Source organism: Melanotaenia boesemani, chromosome 14 (assembly GCF_017639745.1).
Source record: "Melanotaenia boesemani isolate fMelBoe1 chromosome 14, fMelBoe1.pri, whole genome shotgun sequence".
Classification (NCBI taxonomy): Eukaryota; Metazoa; Chordata; class Actinopteri; order Atheriniformes; family Melanotaeniidae; genus Melanotaenia; species Melanotaenia boesemani.
In genome coordinates this window covers 8,884,309-8,906,921 of record NC_055695.1, presented here as the reverse complement: position 1 = coordinate 8,906,921, position 22,613 = coordinate 8,884,309, and the positions used below count along the sequence as shown (strand labels likewise).

General features: G+C 39.6%; 2 protein-coding genes across 2 annotated transcripts; one reads left to right on the top strand and one right to left on the bottom strand.

Annotated features, from left to right (window-relative positions):
- Positions 1-424: 424 nt before the first annotated feature.
- ddx49 (DEAD (Asp-Glu-Ala-Asp) box polypeptide 49) lies at positions 425-6,895 on the top strand. The gene is made up of 13 exons (XM_042005736.1): positions 425-687; positions 970-1,093; positions 1,426-1,511; positions 1,773-1,894; positions 2,697-2,884; positions 3,347-3,487; positions 3,753-3,828; positions 4,872-4,948; positions 5,039-5,136; positions 5,220-5,294; positions 5,825-5,913; positions 6,083-6,154; positions 6,642-6,895. Exons 1-13 carry the CDS (start codon positions 573-575, stop codon positions 6,816-6,818), a joined length of 1,440 nt encoding a protein of 479 aa, XP_041861670.1. The 5' UTR covers positions 425-572; the 3' UTR covers positions 6,819-6,895.
- Positions 6,896-8,003: 1,108 nt separating this feature from the next.
- Positions 8,004-22,466, bottom strand: LOC121652762 (regulator of nonsense transcripts 1). The gene is made up of 24 exons (XM_042005735.1): positions 22,100-22,466; positions 21,589-21,731; positions 20,963-21,052; positions 20,342-20,509; positions 19,757-19,937; positions 19,451-19,612; positions 18,388-18,472; positions 18,027-18,125; positions 17,773-17,881; positions 17,488-17,647; positions 17,029-17,147; positions 16,741-16,905; positions 16,312-16,426; positions 14,841-14,984; positions 14,372-14,585; positions 14,153-14,270; positions 13,622-13,778; positions 13,294-13,436; positions 12,777-12,951; positions 12,035-12,116; positions 11,788-11,952; positions 11,329-11,549; positions 10,977-11,099; positions 8,004-9,588 (listed from the first exon to the last, which is right to left on the bottom strand). The coding sequence occupies exons 1-23, from the start codon at positions 22,268-22,270 to the stop codon at positions 10,980-10,982; spliced, it is 3,306 nt and encodes a 1,101-aa protein (XP_041861669.1). The 5' UTR covers positions 22,271-22,466; the 3' UTR covers positions 8,004-9,588; positions 10,977-10,979.
- Positions 22,467-22,613: the final 147 nt, after the last annotated feature.

The following is a 22,613-nucleotide window of genomic DNA, read 5'->3' as shown; positions in this document are numbered from 1 at the left end:
ATCAAAATAATGTATTATGTGTATCTATAAAAAATTCTTGAACATTTTAAAAGGACTGTTTTTCTTCTGTCTTAGCAGTACTTCACTTTCTGATTGACCATATCATATCTATTATTAATTAATATATTTTTCACACACACACACACACACACACACATTTATAAATATATATAAATATATTCTTTACATTCCCATCATGACAGAGTTCTCTTCTCTTGCTGATTGATATCCTACATTTTCGAGGTAAGAAATCTGTAGCATATGACTTTTTGATCGAAAAGAAAAAAAAAAATAAAGAAGTAAGTTCTTTTGATGAGCATTTTGATTATCTGTGAAAAGAATCAACACATCCCGTTGTATTTATTGAGATTTGACAACCTTTGTCCAGTAGGGGGCGACAATTAGTCCGTCCGCGGTCTTAAGACGTCACGTATTACGTAATCACACAGCGACTGTAAATTTAACACGAGGATGTGTCACTGTACATTTAAATTAAGTATTTTAGTTTTTATTTAGTTACAACACGTCCAGAAAAGTTCGTATTAAGCCTCTAACAACGGGATTAGGTGGAAATGGGGGATTTCTCATCGCTGGGCCTGTCAGACTGGCTGGTTAAACAGTGTAAACAGTTGGGAATCAACAAACCCACTCCTGTCCAGGAAAACTGCTTGCCAGCTATCCTCGCCGGTAAGATATGTTATGTAAACTTGTTCGTCTTAAAAAACATATCCTCTGGCGGTCTAACTGTAATATTCGCATTTAAGTAGCGACCCCAGTAAGACACGTAGTTCATTTGTTGGTCTACCAGCATTATTGCTGTCTTTAAACAAAAGAATGAACATCAGAAACTCATGCAGTGCTTATAATTAATGAGGAAATGATGGTGTGGATCAGTGAAAGCATTCAAATTGTTTAGTTTTTGGCTGGGTCATTTGTGCTGGAATTCAGAATGACGTTTTTCTTTTGCAGGTCGGGATTGTATGGGCTGTGCCAAAACTGGAAGTGGAAAGACAGCAGCGTTTGTGTTGCCGGTGCTCCAGAAACTCTCAGAGGAACCATATGGCATCTTCTGCCTGGTGCTTACTCCTACCAGGTCTGTGGACATAGATACCCTTTATGTTCAAGGCATTCATACAAAGTGACACAATGTCTTTTTACCTGTTCTTTTTAATATCCGTAGTAATGACAGACAAGTATGTTTGGATTAATTTGAAAACATAATTTATAAATGCTGGAGTGGTTTTCAGATCCATGGATGATGTTGAAGCCACGACTTCTCACTCAGACTTAAAGTTAGAGTAACCACAAGTATGAAGACCAACTTTCAAACTATAAAAAAAGGAAATGTCCAAGTTAAAATGTGAATGAATGTGTTTAAATAACAGATTTTTTTTTTCCTGCTGTTGTTAACATGTTGTCAAACAGGGAGCTGGCCTATCAGATCGCAGAACAGTTCCGAGTTCTGGGGAAGCCTCTGGGTCTGAGGGACTGCATCATCGTCGGTGGAATGGGTAACTAATACACATCATGCACATGTTTAATAACGCCAGTGGAATTAGACTATTTAATCCCGTGTCTGTAAAATAACTTTAGTGTGAAACCTTTCCGTAGCGGTCAGAGAATATGCTCAGGTGTCTTGTCGTGAACGTGATCAAGCAAAGCCATTCAGTCTTTATTCTAAACTAACAGAGAAGATTGTTCCTTGCTGACATAAACCGCCCTGTTGTCTTCATTCTGTGTGGTGACTGTCCTCTGTACTGTGTTGTGGACAGACATAGTGAGTCAAGCCCAGGAGCTGTCCAACCAGCCTCATGTGGTGGTAGCAACACCGGGTCGACTGGCTGATCACATCCGCAGCTCCAACACATTCAGTATGAGCAAGATCCAGTTCCTGGTGAGTTCTGGAAGCATTAAGTGTGATGGTGTTTGGTTGTTGGAAAATGAGTTAAGAATCAGGGAATGAATGGCCTTCTCTATCACAGATCTCCACCTCTTGGTCTCTGTTATTACCAGAACCCCCTCTGTCAGTCATAATATGCATGTCCTTCAGTTTCTCCACTGGCTTCTACTTAAACTCCATATTATCCATAAAATCTTAAGTCTCACCTCACTATGTCTTCTCACTGGAGCTTTAATGCTTCCTTCAGACATACCTGTGACAATCACGGAGGGACTCGTGGTACATGAGGAATATTTGGACTTCATGTAAGATTGGACATAATTATGTCATTACAGTCTGTACAAGAGATGAGTAAAGCAGGATGCTGGATGGGAGAAGTAGAAAATAATACTTTTCTGCATATTTCACTTGTTAAACAGGTGGTGGGATAACGAACTGTAATTAAAACATTCATGCTTATATTGGACTTACAATGACAAATACATCACCTGGTTTCACTGCCTCCAGTGCTGCCTCTTCGCTGTCTGCTGTGTGTCAGATATCGGAACATAAAACCCTCCTATAAGGGGACCATCTCTCACCCAGACTACTTCAGATTCAGCACTAAGCTTCCTCCTGCTATGAAGTGCCATCTCCAGTCCCATCACAGAGTAGTTGTCAAAAAAAACAGAAAACATGTAGAAAAAAAGTCTTTCATTTATTTGAGACAAAATGTCATATCATTTTAGTATTTGTTTAAAGAATTCATTAATTTGTAAAAGTGACTTCTTTTCTCGCTTTCCTTTTTTTGTGTCAGATTTTGGATGAGGCAGACCGGCTGCTGGAACAGGGTTGTACCGACTTCACCAAAGACCTGGAGGTGATTCTGGGGATCCTGCCAGCCAAACGTCAGACGTTGCTGTTCAGCGCCACGCTGACAGACACTCTGCAGGAGCTGAAGAACATCGCTATGAACAAACCTTTCTTCTGGGAGAGCACGTCAGAGTGAGTAACCTGCTTCTGTCTTCCTGAGTCAGCTTACAACACTGTTCAGGTTATTTTATTTATTTGTTTCTTTCATCTGCCGCTTGCTGCTGTCCTAAACCTGGGTGAAGACAGAAGTTTTTTGTTTTACTTAGATTTTTCTGCTTCATGCTAACTTAAAGAGCAAATGAAGTGGATTTCTTATACAAACCTTGTAGAAGACACAATGGAAGCACAAACATACCGTACCAGTCAAAGTTTTGACTGACATTTATTTGTGTAAAAGATTACCAGTGACAGCAAATTTTAAATATTGACGTTAGAAGGAGCGCTTGTTCATTTATTAATTAATCAGTTATGTTTTCCTTCTTACCTTTTTTCCACTCTGAAGCTGCATTTGTTTAGAAACAAAAATTTGATCTTTTTTAACAAACTTCCAAGCCTCAAGTCAGTCTTTGTGATTTTTTTCACTCTTGCTGTCAGAACACGGACAGTGGAGGAGCTGGACCAGAGATACATCCTCACACCAGAGAAGGTGAAAGACGCTTACCTCGTCCACCTGATCCAGACGTTTACCGACGAGCATGATGACTGGTCCATCATCATCTTCACCAACACTTGCAAGTGAGAAGCCGTGAGAGATTTAAACACACATTTGGGATCCAGATGACAAAGATCCTGCAATTTAAATTGAAGTTTGTAATGTTTGTTCACACTGTCTGGGTCAGAGTCTGGATTGAGATTGAAATTTGCTAAGTAAAATTTTTGGAATAATTGGATAAAACATTGTTTTTGATTATTGATGTTTGTTTTGCTTTTATTAATATTTGAATAATAGTAAAATACATTTATGACTTTAGATGATTAATCATTTGTAATATTTTTTCAGAAACTGCCAGATTCTCACCATGATGCTGCGAGAATTTAACTTTCCAACAATCTCCCTGCACTCCATGATGAAACAGGTGAGATTTTTTTGACTCACAATTTACAAAGTTTATTATGCAGCTTCATAGTCTGTTACCATAGCAGCAGCCACTGTCTGAGGATCAGCTAAAAGACAAATTGCCTTTCTGATCTTTAAGAAGGGGACACCATAAGGTCCTTTAAAGATTTATCAGATTAATTTTGTTACTCCAACATCAGTTCTCGTGTTATTTGCACCTGAGACGTGTACTTGTTAATACATTTAGATCCCCCTCCACTCCACCGTCCAATGCAGACATCCTTACACAGATGATTAAGATATTTGTATCAGGACACGAAGCATCTCATTACTCACTGCTTCTCCGTAGCACAGACAAGTCTGCTTCTGCCCATAAAGCATTGTGGAAGTCAGACCTGAGCGCATCATTTACAGATGGAGAGTAGAATCTGATATTAAACAACTTAAAAAAAAAGGTCCAGATATCTTAGAACAAGACATATCTAATTCAAGATCCTAAATAGAACTTACTGGACGCCATCTAAATTATTCCAAGTAAAATTAAGAGACAGCCCCAAAAGCTGGAAATGCCACAGAATAGAGGGCACTCTTAGACACATGCTGTGGGACTGCCCTTGTGTACGAGACTTCTGGGTGGGAATAAGTCCCCGTCTTGAAAATATTCAGAAATACAAAATTCCATTTTCCCCCAGATTATTTGTTAGGTGATCCCTCCCTTCTTAAGGATATAGATCCCTCAAATGCAGAGTGGATTCAGACGGCCATTTTTTTTATGTTGTTTTTGCTTGTAATCAGTACTGATGGTCATTTGTATTGAACTGTATAAGCTGTATCTTGAAACCTGAACATAAAAAAAAGTTGTCAATCGCTACAGGAAGACAAACTGCATCCGAATCTGCTTTGATCAGTCATGTTTGAGATTAATGAGAATAAGGGAACTGTATTTGTCTAATTAGAAGAGCCAGAAACAACTTGATGACTATGTAGAAACCATAAAAGGTCAAATCAGATGAAAGCAAATGGACATGCAGAATAAACCAACTGCTTTTTTTTACCCTCCAGAAACAACGATTTGCAAACCTCGCCAAGTTCAAAGCCAGCGTCTATAAAATCCTGATTGCAACTGATGTAGCTGCCAGGTAAGTTACTCTGAGACGCAGCCTAGTTTCCTACCAGTGCGCATGCACTGCAGCTTTGTTCTGATATTTTTCTATTTATTCTAATCTTAGGGGTTTGGATATTCCAACTGTCCAGGTTGTCATTAACCATAACACACCCGGGCTTCCAAAAATCTACATCCACAGAGTTGGGCGAACAGCTAGAGCAGGTGCCGTCAGTCTTCAGCAGCTTCGCTAGTAAAAACATCAGGAACTGTCGTAACAAGCAACTCAACATTTGATCTTTTTGCAGGGAGGAATGGCGTGTCCATCACGCTGGTGACGCAGTACGACATCCACCTGGTTCATGCCATCGAAGAGCAGACAAGTAAGTCACATCAGGAGCGTTTCAGCAACTCATCAGCATGTCTCAGCGGTGTCAGTCTGACCTAATGAAAGGCAGTGATCAATGGTGTTATTTTGTTATACAGAACTCTGTACGAACCTTCTGAAGCAGATGTGATGCAAGCAGATTTCACATGCTGCACACACTTTGAAGCAGCTGGGCTTGCCAACGTCTCAGTGCCATGAAAGCGATTTCAACCCTCTATAATACAACTTAATTACAGTAACTCAGTCACTATCCCAGGTGCATAAGCACTCTTTGTCCTACTTTTTCCATTTAAAAACACTTATTTAGTTAGAAAAGCTTCTATTATAGATTAGTTACCTAAACCAAAGTAACCTAACGTCCCCCTTTCATCATTTATAATGACAGAAGAAAACCTCTATCTAGCCACCTCTTTGGCAAGGCGGCTAGTCACTAAACCTGGGTGGCTTCATTCCTGTTTAGGTCAAATTTTTTTTTTTTTTATTCTTTTTTTATTTTTAAACACAAACTGGTTTGTTTTTCTTCAGAGACAAAGCTGAAGGAATATCCTGTAGAGGAAAAGGAAGTCTTGAAAATCCTCACGCAAGTCAACGTGACCCGACGAGAGTGTGAAATAGTATGAATGCTTCATCTCTTTTTCGTTATTACCCCTTCATGGGACACTTTAGTGCTACAAGAATGTGTTAAAATGGTAGAATTTGACAAATTATAGAACTTTGAGGGGAAAAAAAGTTAAAGCATAGCACCACAATTGATTGTTTTGACTATAAATGTTTGTGTTGCAGAGACTTGAATCAACAGACTTTGATGAGAAGAAAGAAATCAACAAGAGGAAACAGCTGATCCTGGAGGGGAAGGCAAGTACACTTCTTTTTAACAGTAAAAACATTTGTCTAATTCATCAGCGTTGAAATACAAACATTACTTTCAGTAATGAGGTTTTTAATAGAGGTTTTACTTTCAGTAATGTTTGTAACAAGTTTAATTTGTGAACCTGAAACGCAGGTTATGCTGAAGGAAACTTTTAAAGCTCCAACTAGTAGGGAACAGATATATAACCATGGAACCTGGTTCAGCTACATTTTGTGAGATTTGCTGAAGACTTTATGCAGGTCTTAGCCACAAAATTAATATTGCTTCAAGCCAATGCATGAAGACTGATGCCTGAGCAAAAGTATGTCATTATCAAAGCTGAAGGTGTTCTAGCAAAGTAATGGTGACAAGGTACGAGTGTAAACAAAGTGGATCCTGGGTCTAATTCTATGTGGGGTTTCTAACTTGAGTTATTGCCTGTTCTACAGAACTAATAACTGTTGTTGATTTGTGACCCTAATGCTCTTTCAGGATCCGGAACTGGAGGCCAAAAGGAAGGCCGAGCTGGAGAAAATCAAGAGCCAGAAGAAGAAATTTAAACAGAAAATCCAGGAGAGCATTCAGAGACAGAAACATGGACAGCTGAAAAAGAAACTGACAAAGACAAAACATGTTAAAAAGAAGAAGGCAAAGACGGCAGCATCATGAAAACTGTCTGGCATATTCAAAGTTTTATTTCTGTATAATATGTGCTGAACCTGCAAATAAATTTCATACCATTAAAAAAATGGCTCAAACTGACAACCTTTATTGATTCAGTATAAGGGAACCATCGTCTTGTGATGAAACGTCACTGCAAATGAGACTCATCACTTCAAATGTGTATTTACATCACATTGAGGTGTCCAAGTCCATCAACTGAATCTACCTCAGAATCAACTATTTGGGTGCAAACCTTTTAACAACGAATCAACAAAATGATCACTGCACATTGCAACTGATTGTGGCTCAGAAAATGGAAAAACAAAGCAATTGTATTAGGGCAGCAGTTTCTTTTTAAAGCTATAACATGTTAGAGGAGTTCAGTGGAGCGGGTTGATATGTTAAAATAATACATAGCACAAATAAGATTTGAACAATGTCAACAAATTCGGACTATTTTTAAGTCAACATGGCAACATCTACTTGGACCATGATTGTCACGCCTGCAGAACTGAAACGCAGGTGAGAGATGTGGACTACATTCTTGTTGTGTTTCGAAGGTGCCTCCTAGAAGACCTGCAACACTACAATCCCTCCAAACAGTTTATGGAAGGTTTAAAAAAAAAAAAAGTCTTGATGAAGAAAAACAGCTTACATCTCATTCCTGTAGTCAGCCAGTTGCTACAAAAGACAGATTTTTACTAAACTACACAAAATGGCCAAATAACACCCAACTTAACATCGGAAGGATGCACACAGCAGCAAATCATCTGACAAAAGCAAAGTCTAGATCAACTCAGGGTTCTGGTTCACACAGTTCTTCAGGAAGGTTTAATATACAAATCTCAAGAGGAACTCTACTAAAGATTACATAATGCAGGCAAAACAACTTCACACAAATCAAATGTCTGAAGGTAAAAATAATTTCTACCAGCCTATTTTTACTCCACAGAGAAGGAAGGTGGCTTTTTGTTCACACACCCCAGCTGTTGCATTCACTGACCGCATCATTACCTGGCCTGATTTGTTTATGTAAAAAAAAAAAAAAAATCCTTTTCTGTGGGTTTCTCAAGCCCTCTGGTTTTCGTATGCTGGTAGTCTAGTTGAACTACATTCATGCTTGTAATGCAGCTGTTTATCTGAAGGTTGACTGGTTATAGGCACTAATTCTGGTTTCTCATTCAGTTTTTGTTTCATCTTCTTGCTGTCATCTGATCAGCGCAGATGCAGATTTCACTTCATTTTATTTCACATGGGAATCTTCTATTCAAAGTCCCTCCCCCATCATCACTGTAACATTTTTAGCAATAAAGCCTTACTGTCTTGATTCATGTGGTTATTTCCTGTGTAAAAAGGCCAGTTTTACAAGGACAACTCATGTGGTCATCTGTTTGGACTGTGAAGTCCAAGAGCCACACTTTCCCTCTGGGTTTTCGTCCGTGGCAATGAACTGAACTTGTTTCCTTCCCTTCCTCAGCCACCTTCCTTTCCCTACTTTTTGGTGGGTTGATTGCCATGACCGCCTGAAAGCCTCATCTACTATCACCCCCTCCTTGTTTACTTTCTTCTACCTCAGGCAGGGATTTGTTTGATGATGTGGAAAGTCTGCAATCCCCTGAGGAATCCCTCTGCACAAAGCATTCAAGCTTTTGCCAATCTCAGCGTACACGGAGTGCTGTAAAAAAAATAACAAAACAAACAAAAAAAAAAACAACAAAAGTTCTGGTCCTGAACACAGCAAGACGTCGACAACCCGTGCTTTCAAAAGATTACAAGAAAAAAGCCGTAGCTGAAACATCAACCGATACTGAGCTGAATATCCAACGCTGGTCATGTTGAGTTTCGCTGACTTTATTTGCAAATTTTGTGCTCTGTGATAAGAAAGGTACTTCAGAAAAAACTGTCCCATGATGACTGCGATATCGCTGGGATTCGCGTCTCATGCCTTAAAAAACACAAAACAGTCCAGAATTCATTCCACCGCTGACATGTGGTTGAAACCACCCCATTAAAGACCTTGTGAAGGAGCCAGTAGTTCTCAAGGCAAATGAAAGGTATTTCAATATCAGACTCAAGCCCAGAAACCAGTGTTTTTATTTCCTCCCAGAGAGGGTGCGTCAATTCCCGCTTCCTTCTGAGGCTGCCGAGGTGTTTGGGCCCAGTTGAAGATTTTCCTCCCATCATTAACCTAATTTGAAATCGTCTGGGGTATAATCCAGGTTGCCTGACAACCGATATCCAACATGGGGATTTTCTTTTTTTGTGCTGCCCATTTGAAAGCTTTCTGCAACCATTTCTGTCCAGGTTAGAGAATTATTTCTTCCATTGAAAAGCTTTGATCCTTTTTAGAGGAAGCTTCACTGGCTTTTCCAGAGGCTGTGGGTGTGGATTTTCTTTTTTTTTGGGGGGGGGGGCTGAACCTCTTTTGGATTCTCTTCAGAGACCGTTGGTCTCTCCCGTTTCCCTCAGCAGCCCGACCAGACGCTGCCACCTTCTCGACTTCCCTCCTTGACTATTCCCGGGCTTCGATTCCTGCCTCTCGCTTGTTCACGCGGCTTCTCTTTCCATCTCCCTGCACATCTGTTGGTGCTGTCTTCTACGATCTTATTTCTCTCGCTGGTCATAGGTTTGGTTTTGCTATCCCGTCGCTTTCACTTGGTGGTGCTTCGGATGTAGCAGAGGAAAACAGGTATCCATTTTATGTTTTTATTATTTCCCAGATTAAAAAGCAGATGAACTAAGCTAAGCTCAAGCCTAGCTCCCTTCTTCGGGCAACCTGGAAAACAAAACAGGGTTTATTATGTTTTCCATCCTTCACAATTTGCACAAGTTTGACAGGTTTGCTTTTTACACGGAAAAACTACAAGCTTTCTGTGTTACTATTCTTCTCATTAATTATTATGTGATTTAAGTTAACTACAGGAATAACTACAGATGATTAAATAACCCTTCATTGCACTGTGACCTTGATGTGAGGAAAAAAAAAAAAAGAGGTTTCATTGGTGCACCTAACTTTTTAATTTGGGTGCACTGGCAAACAACTGAGATGCACCTAAATTTTTGCAGCGATGCTCTCATCACATTTTAATACATTCTAATGATTGCCTTTTGATCATAACCCATCTACATTGATGGTTATTTAAATTACTGTGAACCAGAAGGAGGCTTATATAAATGTTTATCTGAAGCACAAATATTAAGTAAAAAAAAAAAAAAAAGGCAAAAGATTCTTTAAAACAAACTCAAAAAGCTAGCTTCTCTGAGCTGTATAAAACTAAACATTTCAATTTGAAAAATTTCAAATTTTTGTCCTCCAGATTCATTTTTGATCTCTTTCATAAGAAAAGTCTACTAGACTTGAATTTGTGAAAGGTAGCCCCTCTTTGGCTCTATTATATAAATAATAATAATACATTGGATTTAATGCTGCTTTTTATATTATGAGATCTCAAAGGGCTACAGGTTGAAGAAAAAAATAAAATTGGCAAACCTTATTAAAAGCATAAAAAGAAATTACAGATATCTAAAAATAAAAGATGTCTAAGAGGGGGAGCCATGTTTAGACTGCTCAGTTTTCTTTTTTAAATACACATCAGTAGTTTGGTCAACAACAATAGCTCTTTGATTTATATTATATTCTCTACATTTATATTATATTCTTTTATAGTATATTTTCAGCCTAATACTTCACCGGAAACAGATGCAGCTTTTTCATTTTCTCCTAGAGTTGCGTAGCGTTGAATTATTTAATATTTTGGGCAACTTGGGTGTTTCTACTTTTCTAAGCCACTGCTGAACTTCTGGGGGAGAGACTTGAGCCCCATTAGTGCAGGTGTAGTCACACAGACGGCTAGCTGCAGGGGTCAAAATACTCCCTTCTCTGCCTTTAACCATTCAGTGTCATTCTTCCCTGAGCACTTGGTTGAGGAGGGAATGAACACAGAATACACAGGCAGACATTCAGGGAGATACAAATACTAGACCTACGAAATGTTAGGTGAACTGGTATGACCAAGAAAAATAGATTAGTTGCAGTCTACAAATTTCTGGTCACCCTCTAGAGCCCTGTAACTGGACAATTGAACAAGTAAAAGTCATTGAGTACTTCCTAAGTATAACTGAGGCAACAGTACTTATTAAAAAAAAATGACAACATGTACTTACACTTTAGTACTGTGACAGTCCAGTCACCCCGCCATGCTGGTAGGCGCGTTCACCCTGGTAAGTCGAGTCCTGGGACAAAGCCACATCGATCTGGGACTTGAACTCATCGCCCAGATAACTGTCCTAGAAAACATAACGGAAGATGCATCTTTAAACACTCATTCTTCAGCTGTCAATTTTCTAATGCAAAACATTTTGATGCCACATTACAACTGAAGTATAAAACAATGCAGGCCCAAAATTTACTCAAATGGTCACACCATACAGTAACTTCAAGGCTCCAGCTACATGAAACTCAATATTACATAAATACTTAATATAATGCATCTCCTCTCTTTATGGACAGTGTTACCTGGGACAACTCGGGCTGAGAGAGGCCAGGCTGGCTCATCTGTGAGGGCTGGCTCATAGAGATATAACCCTGTGTCAGTGGCCCCTGAGAGAAAGACTGGGAGGCCCCGTCCTGGCTTGCTTGGCTGTTTGGTCCATTACCCTGACTGGTACCCTGGTTTGCAGAGCCACGGACTCTCTGTCGGCCACTACGGCCAGGCTTACCCTTCATTGCACCACGACCTTGATGTGAGGGAAAAAAAAAAGACAAAAGAAAAGAAAAGGCAATCACAAATGTAACCAGCCATCAAATGAAAAACAAAAACATTGTTTGAATTAGAAACAAACAAGAATAATAAGTGAATTTTGGGAATTTCAACTACACGACTTTGCATTAGGATGTCTACTTACATCATCCTTTTTTACTAAAACAAACCAATCTGCTTGCTCTCAGTTCGTGTGGTGATTTTAATTACTGTACCTGCAGCAGGACCGTTGGTCTGACCCAAGTAGCTAGGTGGAGGCACTGGAGGCATCACCAGGTTGAAGGGTATGGGGATATTCATAGCAGCCATGTGACCAGGACCAGCCCCAATCATCCCAATCTGGTCATGTGTTTGAAAGTACATGTTGGATGGACGTCCAGCTGAAGCAGAATTTAAAAGTATTAAAAACACAACACAAAAAAGGGCCTAGTAAATACAAGCAATACAATGGTAAATAAATACCAGCAGTGCTGCGGTCATAAGCAGAGCCAGGGATGAGGGCCTCACGGGCATCGTACATCGCAGTGCTCATAAAACGTCCACCCTGAAAGAAAGCACTCACCATTATGAACATCTGGATCAGATAAGAGACAATAACTAAACATCAATTACTTGCATTATTTCTGGAGTTTTATTTCACGTTTTGTTATGCCTAACCCAACTTACTGTTCTCAGAAATAAAAAAATAAAATAAATAAAAAATGTTAAACTAAGTACCAGCTAACACTGACATTGAGAGCATTGGCGTCAATTTTGTATTACTTTTATTATTTTGTATCTACTATTTGATTAGTATGTCATTAATGATGCATCAACCTGAAGTACTATACATGGACTCTGAATCTCTAAACAGACTAATTGTCCTCAGATGTCACCTTCCCAGTGCCTACAATGACTCCCCAGGACGTTTTACAATCTTTAACACATTGGACCTTGTGACCAAAACACTTTTGGTCACGCAGGTAAACAATTCACAGGTGACAATGACTTGAACGACCAACAGTATAGTCAGGTGAGTCAGTGACACCATGCAACCTTTAACGTTTATAAGCACCATTAACTGGTTAGAACTGAGGAAGCCTTTTGGATTAGAGCTGACACATCTTCAAGAAATAGAAATCCAGTTGCCTTTACTCAAACTTTTTCGAGTACCATGATCTGGATGACTGAGAACCCACATTAACATGGACGTAGTCATACTCACAGGATTGATGGTGTTGACCAGTTTGCGGGGCTTGCTGAACTGCATGAGGCTCTCTCTCAGGTTATTAAGAGGTCCCTCCACGAGGACTTTCTGCTCTTTGTAGTTGTTCAGCAGGTTGTTCCACAAGGGCTGCTTGGAAAGGGCTTTAGGATTCCCCACAATGATCACACCATACCTTTGTGCATAAGACACATGTTTTCAGATCAGTGCCTTGGGTGGAATTTTTCAGTTAAAATCATCTAAGGACAAACTTACAGAAATTTACTTGGCTTAATTCTTTCTTTAATACTTGTCTAAATACAAATATCATATTTAATGCAAATTGTGAAGAGTGGTGCAGCGGTAATTTAACCACTATGAAACAAGCGACTATAAAAATCTAAATATTAATCTGGTGTAGTGCAGCTCTGATTTACATGATTCATAAGATTCTAAAAGGAAATCTGAAAAGCTCATCATAAATGAACAAGTGGACAGTGTGATGTTCTGCCTCCATGCTTTGTTCTGAGATTTTTACTTGGCTCTGGTCAACGCCACATTGAGACGACGAGGGTCATTCAGGAAGCCGATGCCCTGGTGCTCGTTGGCACGAACACAAGACAGGATGATGAAGTCCTTCTCTCTGCCCTGGAAAGCGTCCACGCTGGCAATTTCCACTTGCTGTGGTGGGACACAACACAACGAGAAATTGCATTTTAAGAACAGAACTAATTTTTGTTTGTTACCATGGAATAAAAGATGACATACAGACCTGAGATAAGCTGATAAGAGAACTTGTTAAATTATTTTGTTTTGGAAAATGTCCACAGGGTAAATCTCATTAGGCAAAATCAGGAGTGTGTTACCTGATAGAGTTTGGTGTGAAGGGAACCACTGAACTGCATGTACTGGACCAGGTAGGAGCGCTGACCCTCGTATGGAGTGATGATGCCGATCTGATCCGGTTTGGCTCCTGCCTTCAGCAACCTGGTGGTGATTTTCTCTACGTTGGCTGCCTCAGTCCTTAAAACAGATCAGTTAAAGTTTGCACTGCTTAATGATGGAAAAAAAACAACTAAAAATAAAGGAAGACTGGTTTGTTAAGATAAACACAATAGTGCGGCAGTGGAATGCTGCACTTCTGCAACTTCATGCTTTGATATGAAACAGCATTCCTGCTCAAAATCAATGGCATGACAAAGGCTTTTTTCCATCAATACTGTGCACATGGTGGACTCCCATAGGCGTTTTTATGTGAAAACTGTACAAGAGCACCCGTAATGTGTCCTCAGTTATCCCTACCCCAAAAGCAGTATTCAACTCTTTTGTATATTGGGAATTATTTACATATTTTGGTGAAATATGCCAAGTAATTCAAGAAAAATCTGTGATATTACCTGTTAAGGTATGAGGTTCCAGAGCTGGCAATTTCCTCTTGACCCTGAGTCACATAGAAGAACATGGGCTTGTCTGGCTGAGGCCACTGGAAGTCAAAGCCTTTCTTGATGCGATCAGCTACAGAAACATGAAAAATGTGTTATGTTTTATCTTGAGCATCCTGAACCTGCTGATGTGCATACAAAGAAAATGTGTTGGCTTTTCTAGAGTAGACAAACCTGCAGTGACACCATTCTGTAGGGAGCCCTCATAGAAGATGTTGGAAGGAAAGGCACTGAGAGCCGGGTGCATGCGATACTGGACCTGAAGGCGGATTGGCCGGATTCCCAGAACCACCAATCGTTCAAAGAGAGACTGAGAGAGTCCTGCTTTAGCTGCCTTCTTACACATCACCACAGGACCCAGCTGGCAGTGGTCCCCCACAAGAATGAGCTGGGCAGAGAAAAGTGAATCAAACAAACAGGACAGTCAAGTTAGTATAAAGCTGTGAGTCATTTTTAAATGTTTATAATGTTAAAGATATAATTCACCTGATACAAAAACTAGAAACTATAATTTATGATAGTAGCAGTTGTAGTTGTCGGTGCAAGCATCAGTGATCTAATGAATTTGTTTTTGCAATGAAGATGTTTGTCTTTGAGCAGCTGTAAGGACGGAGATGTTTGGGTTGTTTATGTATCTTGGTACCTGTTTGGCTCCCAACACTACAGGCACCATACACTCAGGCTCAGTGGCCTGGGTACTTTCATCAATCAGGATGGAGCGGAACTGCATCTTGGCAAGACGGGGATCTCCAGCCCCAACGCAGGTGCAGCAAATCACATCAGCGTTCTGGACAAAGAAGAAAATCATTATCTCTTAAGAACCTCACAAGCAGATGATCATAAATCAGTTTATTATTGGAATTGTCCTTTACAGTCCTCTGGTGTGTTTTATCAACCCAGCCTCCTGGTGTTGCAGAGCACTATTGTCCTTTACCACATCTGGGGTCTAATTGCCTTTGCACATGAACCCAGATCAATGTCTGCAGAGTCAGATCCAGGCACTGTCTGCAGCTGCCAGTTCACAGACAGTATGTACTAAATAATGATCATGTGAGAGGATTACTGCGGACATGGCCCTAGAGTGAAAGATGTCATGGGTACCTTAGGAAGGGTATTATATTAAAAAAAAAAAAAACAACAGAAATAAGTTTCCTTACAGCAAATTAAGGATGGCAGATGAAGCCATTGTCTTATCTGTAGTGATTAATGCTTTTTCTTTAGAAATGTCTGCAATGCAAACAAGAGTTCAAATCTTGACAATTAAACAGGAAAACAGAGTAAACCCTTACCAAAAAATTCTCCTACCACATCAGCTCTCTCTTCAGGCTCAACAGGACATTACCTAGTTTAGTACTGAGGAGCTGGCACAGTAATATCCACACAATGCCTGATTCAAATTATTATTTTTTTCTTTAATTTCTTCATGTAGTAGAGATGGGCAATATTGCCAAAAAATTATATCTTAAAATATCTTGATAACAATATCACACACAATAGTGATGTCTTTGACCACACAGTAAGTTACAACGCCAGTAATATTCCTATGCATACAGCAAAATAAAGCCTGTGCAATTCAATGCTGTTCTAGTTTTTTTCTGGTTTGGTTTTTAAATTAAAATGTTGTAAAAAAATTGTACAAAAAAATTAATTTAAAAAACCCTCCTCTAACCAAAACTGTGAGAACCCTTGCCATGAAAAGCTTTTCACTGCATGGGTTTTTATTTCTGCACAATATTTTAATAATAAACATTTTTTTTGCCAGTGTTACTGTTTCCAGTTTCTCTGTTCACTCGCTTGTCTGAGCTCACCTGTGAACCACGGGTTGAGGTGCAGTCAATGACGTCACCACGCCCGAGATGTGTTTTATTGTGATATTACATTTCCTACCAGTATTATTGCGAACAACACGACATGGCACACCCTTAATCTGTAGAAAACATTTCACTGCTGCAATCTGTAAAAACAACTTCTCTGATCATTTTGCAGCAACACCAGATTTTCGCCAGAAGCAACAAAGCTGTTGTCCTTTTTCCAGTGGATTTAAACAATAAGAAAAATAACACCTGATCAGCCCATCACATTCATTCACAGCGAAAACCTTGAGCACTTCTCACCATGAGCAGCTCCCTCTCAGCAGTGCGCTTCAAAGCCCTGTAGCGTTTCTCATCAGCGGATGACAGCTCTCCCGTCTCGTCTTTTAGCTGCTGCAGTTTCTGAAGCTCCGGCATACTACGGAGACCAGGCACAGTAGGCAAAATTCATCAGTGGCACAACAGAGTATCCTGACTAATTCATCAAATTATGTCATTTAAAATGCACAAATGTATTTGATTGTAGCAATCCACATTAAAGAAGCTTCTTTGGGTCTATGTTTTTGGACTCTAATACTCACAAAAGGAAGATTTAATAAAAACAGCAATTGAATTAGGAACATTTTGTCCAATTTTGTTGACATTTAGTGTCCTAAAGTCAAAGTCCCACTATAATAATAATAATGAATAAACTGTTTTAATCCCTAATTTAGTTATCTACATTCCACTGACCTGTCCATGTTGCTGATCTGATTGTGAAGCGCCAGAAAAGAAACTGGTGACTCAATGGCCTCCCGGCTTTTAGCACAAAGCCTGACAACCTTCAGTCCAGTTTTGTCAATCTTCTCCGTCAACTGGTCCACAGCGATATTACTGGGAGCACACACCAGAACTGGTCTGCAGGACACATGCACCAGAGAGAGATTAAGAACAGGAACAGTGCCGCAACAAAGGAATTATAAAGGATGAAAGAACAACATCTCTAAGATTGCAGGATATTGAAATAATTTTTTGTTTTACCCGTTTCCCTGTCGGGACAGATGAAATACAATCGTGGCAGATGTGACTGTCTTCCCAGTGCCAGGAGGACCCTGGATTAGACTGAGAGGCCTCTGCAGTACAGTCTTGACAGCATACACCTGAGCACACACACACACACACACACACCAGAATAAGAACAAAATAAAGATTATCCAGCTGTGGAATGAATAAATTAATTAATTTGTTGAATTTAAAAAGGGTACCAAACTGGCAAACAGGTACTTGTACTCAAAAAATTACTTAAATGACAAAAATAAAATGTATTATTAGTGGAAGTAACAAGATTTCTTCATGTGAAAAAGGTTTTACTTATTGATGTACACAAAATCCAAAAGAACGCAACTGTCATTCACTGATCTCATGACATCTGGACACAACCATCTGTCTTAATAATAATGCAATAATAAAAATCAAAGCCACTGTGCATTCAAGTCTGACCTGTGAGTGATTGAGGTCTGGCAGGCCCTGGGCAGTGAAACGCTTTGGCAGCTGGCACTTGATGGTGACATCCTCTACCTCATGGCCCAGAAGTTTGTGGTAAATGTAGCCAGATACAGAGGTCTCATCAACAGCAAAGGTTTTCAGGGCACTCTGCATCCTGCAACAATATTAATATAACTGTGAGTGCCCAGCTCAGACTGAACCTCTGGCTTTACCAAACCAAGTAAAAAAGCAAATACGCTCATCACATTTGAAATGTAAGTTAATAACATTTCAGCACACCTGTCAAAGGAAGTGGATTTCCATACAAAGTCCACTTGGAAGTTGTGTGGGATTTCCACAGGTGCTCCAACACTGCTCCGCAGCTCAATGGCAATTTCATCACCATAGTCTTTAAACAAAAGCTGTTATGGAAATCCAGGGTAACCCTTAAATTATTTCGTGTAAGTATGTGGTAGGTGTGAAAGGGAGTATGCCGGGGTAAGCCATATTTTAGCAAATTATATATCTGCAGCTGCAAACACTGTAAAAGATACTGTCAGGGACTTTGATGACATGGCCAATGCCCTTCCACAGCGGTGCCAAGTCTCCCTTGTACCGCAGGCAAATCTCGTCCCCTTGCATCAGCCGCATATCTAAAATTGACAAAAAAGAGAGAGAAAAAAAAAACAAAAAAAACAAGCATAACTTATAAACAGATTTTTACTGAAAATGACCAACAGAAAAAGTTGTAGTACCCATAAAACCTTGGTGCAAAAATACAGACATTTACAAACCAAGCACAAATGCCACTTCCAGATGCAGGGATCAGGAAGATTGTGTTAAATTATGATGAATGATAGAAGGGATAGGAGCTACAAGTGTAACACAGAGCCTCTGGAAAGGAAAACAAGCTACCTGAATCTGTCTTGGGCAGTGTGAAATATGCAATCCGCTTCTTGTTCAGCCCAAGGTCCCATCTGACTGTTATATTGTCTTGGGTCTAAAAAAAAAACAGAAAAGCAAAATACAACATCAACCATAATAGAGTCCAGATAATAACATCAAGTGATCATGATGTTAATAGAACTGTGTACCACAAACAACACAAATAAATTTCAATGATAGAAAAAACAAATGTGAGAAAATATTCAAACAGAAAAATTGTAAAAATGCTTTAAATTTCTGTGGTCTTCTGTAGGGCTGAACCATTAATTGTTTTTAAATCAAAACCGCAATTTAAAACGTTGCAATTAGAAAATCACAAAGCAGTGCCATTAATTTTCATGTTACACAACACGTCTGATCCGGATTTCAAATTTGCAGCTTCCATGGTTTTACAAATCCACTTACAAATTCTTCTTGTCTTACATCTTAAGGCAGAGATGAGGTAGGTGTACATGTTTAAATTAAACACTGTATGACCGATACACTCAGGTCACATTTTCAAAGCTCATCGCAGACTCTTTTTTCATAAATCACAAAAACACTGAGACGAAAAACACCAAGGATAGACAACACTTAACTTCTGAAAGTCCTGATTACGTTTATAAAGACAGTTTTACTGAGTGAAGTCGCTTTAAATATTACTAAAGATCCAATCTCAAATAACGTGTTGATGTTAATAAAACCTACAAAGAATACTGGATCCATTTTAAGCCGTAATATTGTTTAGAAATGACAATAATCACAGTAGATTCAGATTTTTCAGCTAAATCACGGATTTGAAGTTCTCAGCACAACACAAATGTTTCCATCTTCACCTCCCTGGGAAAGTAAACAAAAAACTTTAATTTCTGTCTGATTTTCAAGCAGCTGAAGCCACATCTTTTCCAACATGCGCTCTCTGTCTTAGTATTCTGTGGTAACAGAATAGAAAAAAAAATAATGACAATTCTCATTTTAGCAATAAAATTATACATTTGATAATCAGTTTAAGTTCCCTCAAATCTCCACTGAACAAATAGTTTTCAGGAGGTACCTGTGACTCCTTAAGCTTCTTGTCATAATCAGCTTCCAGTTTGACCAAAGGACCAAAGATGTTTTGGTACTGGTAAGCATCCTCGTAGCGCAGCAGCACATGCTGGGGTTCCTCATCCACTCCGGGTTTCTCCAGGTCTTCCAAGGTAGCACCGGGATTGTCCTGTAAGGACAAAAAACATAAGTCAGAACTACTACTCAAACAATGATAAGTTAAATACCCTCATTCTACTCACTGACAGATGTCCTTAATATTTTAAACACAGCTCTGAGCGAACCCCCCCTGAGGAGAAGCGACCATGTATACCTTCCAGAGTTCTTCCAGCTTATTGATCTGCTGGGCAGTGATCTGACGAGCTCGAAGTTGCTCCTGCTCTGAAGGGATCTTCACAAGCCATGACAGAAAACAGCGGTCTTGGATCAGTGGCTGCCACTGCGAACTGTCCCAGTTAATGTCTTTCAGGCTGCTCTGGCTGGCACAGGGCTGCCTACATGGACAGGCAGGGTTCACACAGAGAGAGAATCATTATTTAGGTGCAAAAAAATAATTTTCCAGGACTGAGTAGGTTTCTCAGATTAATTCTTGGTGCATCTTTGAGATCTTTGAAAGGGGATATATTTATTGCTACCAAAGATTGATGGCCATTAGATGCAAGTCTCACAGACAAGAACATAAAGGGATCATTACAGCTTGATCATTTATACATCAGGAGGGCACAAAAAAGTTGTTTTTACCAACTTTAATTTCATAAGCAATGATGTTTTTTTTTCAATTTGTAACAAGACAGGACAGCTGTTACATGTAAACGTTCATCAGCTATTTAAGAATTTAAAAGTCATGGTTACACAGCAACCAGCCTTTTGTACAAAAACACCCCCCCCTGCCACTTACCTGCATAGAAGTACGACCACAGAATCGGCTTTGGCTGGAATAAAGCCCAGTAGAAAGACATTGCGGCAGCCACAGTTGTAACACTCGAGCACTGTTTCGCCCAGCGGTCCATCTTTATGCAGCGTCACTTCTTTGCATTTGGCCCTCACCATGTGGTTCACAATGTGGCTGGAAGAAAGAAAGTAGGTGATAAACCACTGAGAAAATGATCAAGCTATTGATTGTTATATTAATTATTATCTGTAGATCATGTTGAGCCACTAAACAAAAACAGGAATAATTGACCATGTTACAGATATGAACAAATTGTATGTGGTCAGAATGGATTTCCAATTGTTTGGTTCTTCATAATGCAAACAGGATTTAAGCTTGAATGGTGCAGACACAACTACATGCAGCTTTTTCACCATATACATTTAACAACATTTAAAAACCCAAACTTGACAAGCTGGCAGTATTTAGGATAGAATTTTCTGTTAAAATGAGAGAAATTAGTAAACATTTAAACCTATCATTTATTTCTTTTTCCAATTTGATCATTACTGTTTCAGTTCAATATTTTGTCTACCTTGGTTATGTTAAGATGTGAGGTTACAGGTTGAGGATGAGGAGACTGCATACCTCCCAGATGTGTTGCCACGTCCATTACAGAACCACTTCTTGCTGGTATTACAGTACACCACACATGCTGGGTCATGGATACCACAGTAGCTGCAAAACCAAACAGCATTGGAAATTCTTAAGTACCTAATAAAAGTACAAAATGTACATCACAGGCTGATCACCATACGAGGTCACATTTGATTTTGAATGTACCAGGTACTTGTATGTATCTGGTAATATATGCTCAATGGATACCACATAGGCCATTTTATTTGCTAATGCCATTGCGTTACACAAAACTTTTTTATTTGCACTTTCTCAATAATCAATTTAAAGACTCCAATTACCCCTAGAACTGTTTAGAAACCTTTACCCAGTGGTTAAAATGAAGTAAATACAGGTGTTAATTTCAGCACAACTTCTTTGTCCATGGACAAGTTCTATTTAGAATTTTAATGCTTTTTCTGTATGACATAAATAATGTCCCTCCTTAAATTACACAAGCCATTAAATGTAATGAGAGCCAAATTACTAATATATTGATTACAAAACTGCTAATGTTTGGAGTGTGCACTGATCTATATAAAATAAATTATACAATCACTTTCTCTACTTATGACATGGTGTGTTTCCTGTCACAGTACCTGCAAGCATGCACAGGTAAATCTTTGGTGTAGTACGCGTCTTCCTCGTCCTCCTCAAAGTTGAGCTCGCCCAACAACTGGCTGGTTTTGGCCACCGAGTCATCCAGTCCACCGTTGTGCAGACCCTCGTCTGGCCCATTAACCTGCAGCACAGCGCAATACCAAACAATCTCGATGCTAACGAAGAGCGGTAAACGGCTGAGGCGCACTGTGCGGTAAACCCAGTTTAATTACAACTTGACAGATTGTCAGTGTTCACAAATCCCGTGTTTGTTAGTGGAAGATATTTCTGTTGTATAGATTGATTTTAGTCGTTAAAATAAACACGACAACACAACTAGCGTTACTTTAGGAGTTTAGTTGATTATGTTGCTAAGTGCTAACTAAGCTAGGATATAGCTACGTATGGGTAGATCCAATAATAGCGGGCTAGCAGAGAGCCCTGGTGAGCTAGCTAACTGTCGCTAACGTTAGTAAATCGCGCCTTTCCGTGAAATTGAAAGCTTCATACCTGGCTGTCAAGCTGGCTCTGGGTCTGGCCTTGTGTTTGCGTCTGGCTAGGAAGCGTAAAGTCGGTGAAGTCGTACTCGGAGCCCTGGGTGTCCGCTCCAATCAACTCCGTTTCCTCGGTGTCCAGGAAGGTGAGGGTCTGGGAGCTCGGCCCGTACGCTTCCACACTCATCTCTACCCTTAACTTTCGTTTTTACTAAACGATTTCCGGGTTTATGTGAAGATTACTAAAATCCAAGCAGTCGATAGTTTGTCGATATTTGTTTTAGAGAACGTCACCAAGAGCTTGAATTTGGACCCAAATAAAAATGGAACTGATCAGAACCTCGAGAGCTTCTGCAGGTCCAACAGTCAGCGGCAGTGACGGACTTTCCTGCGCCGCGCAACGTGTGACGTTAACTGGAGGCAGGAGAGCAGATCAGATAGGCCATATAGGAAGAGCTCTCACTCTGACTGTATTTATGAATTTCAAACGAAATGCTACGACTCTGCCTGCAACATCGCAATAATACAAA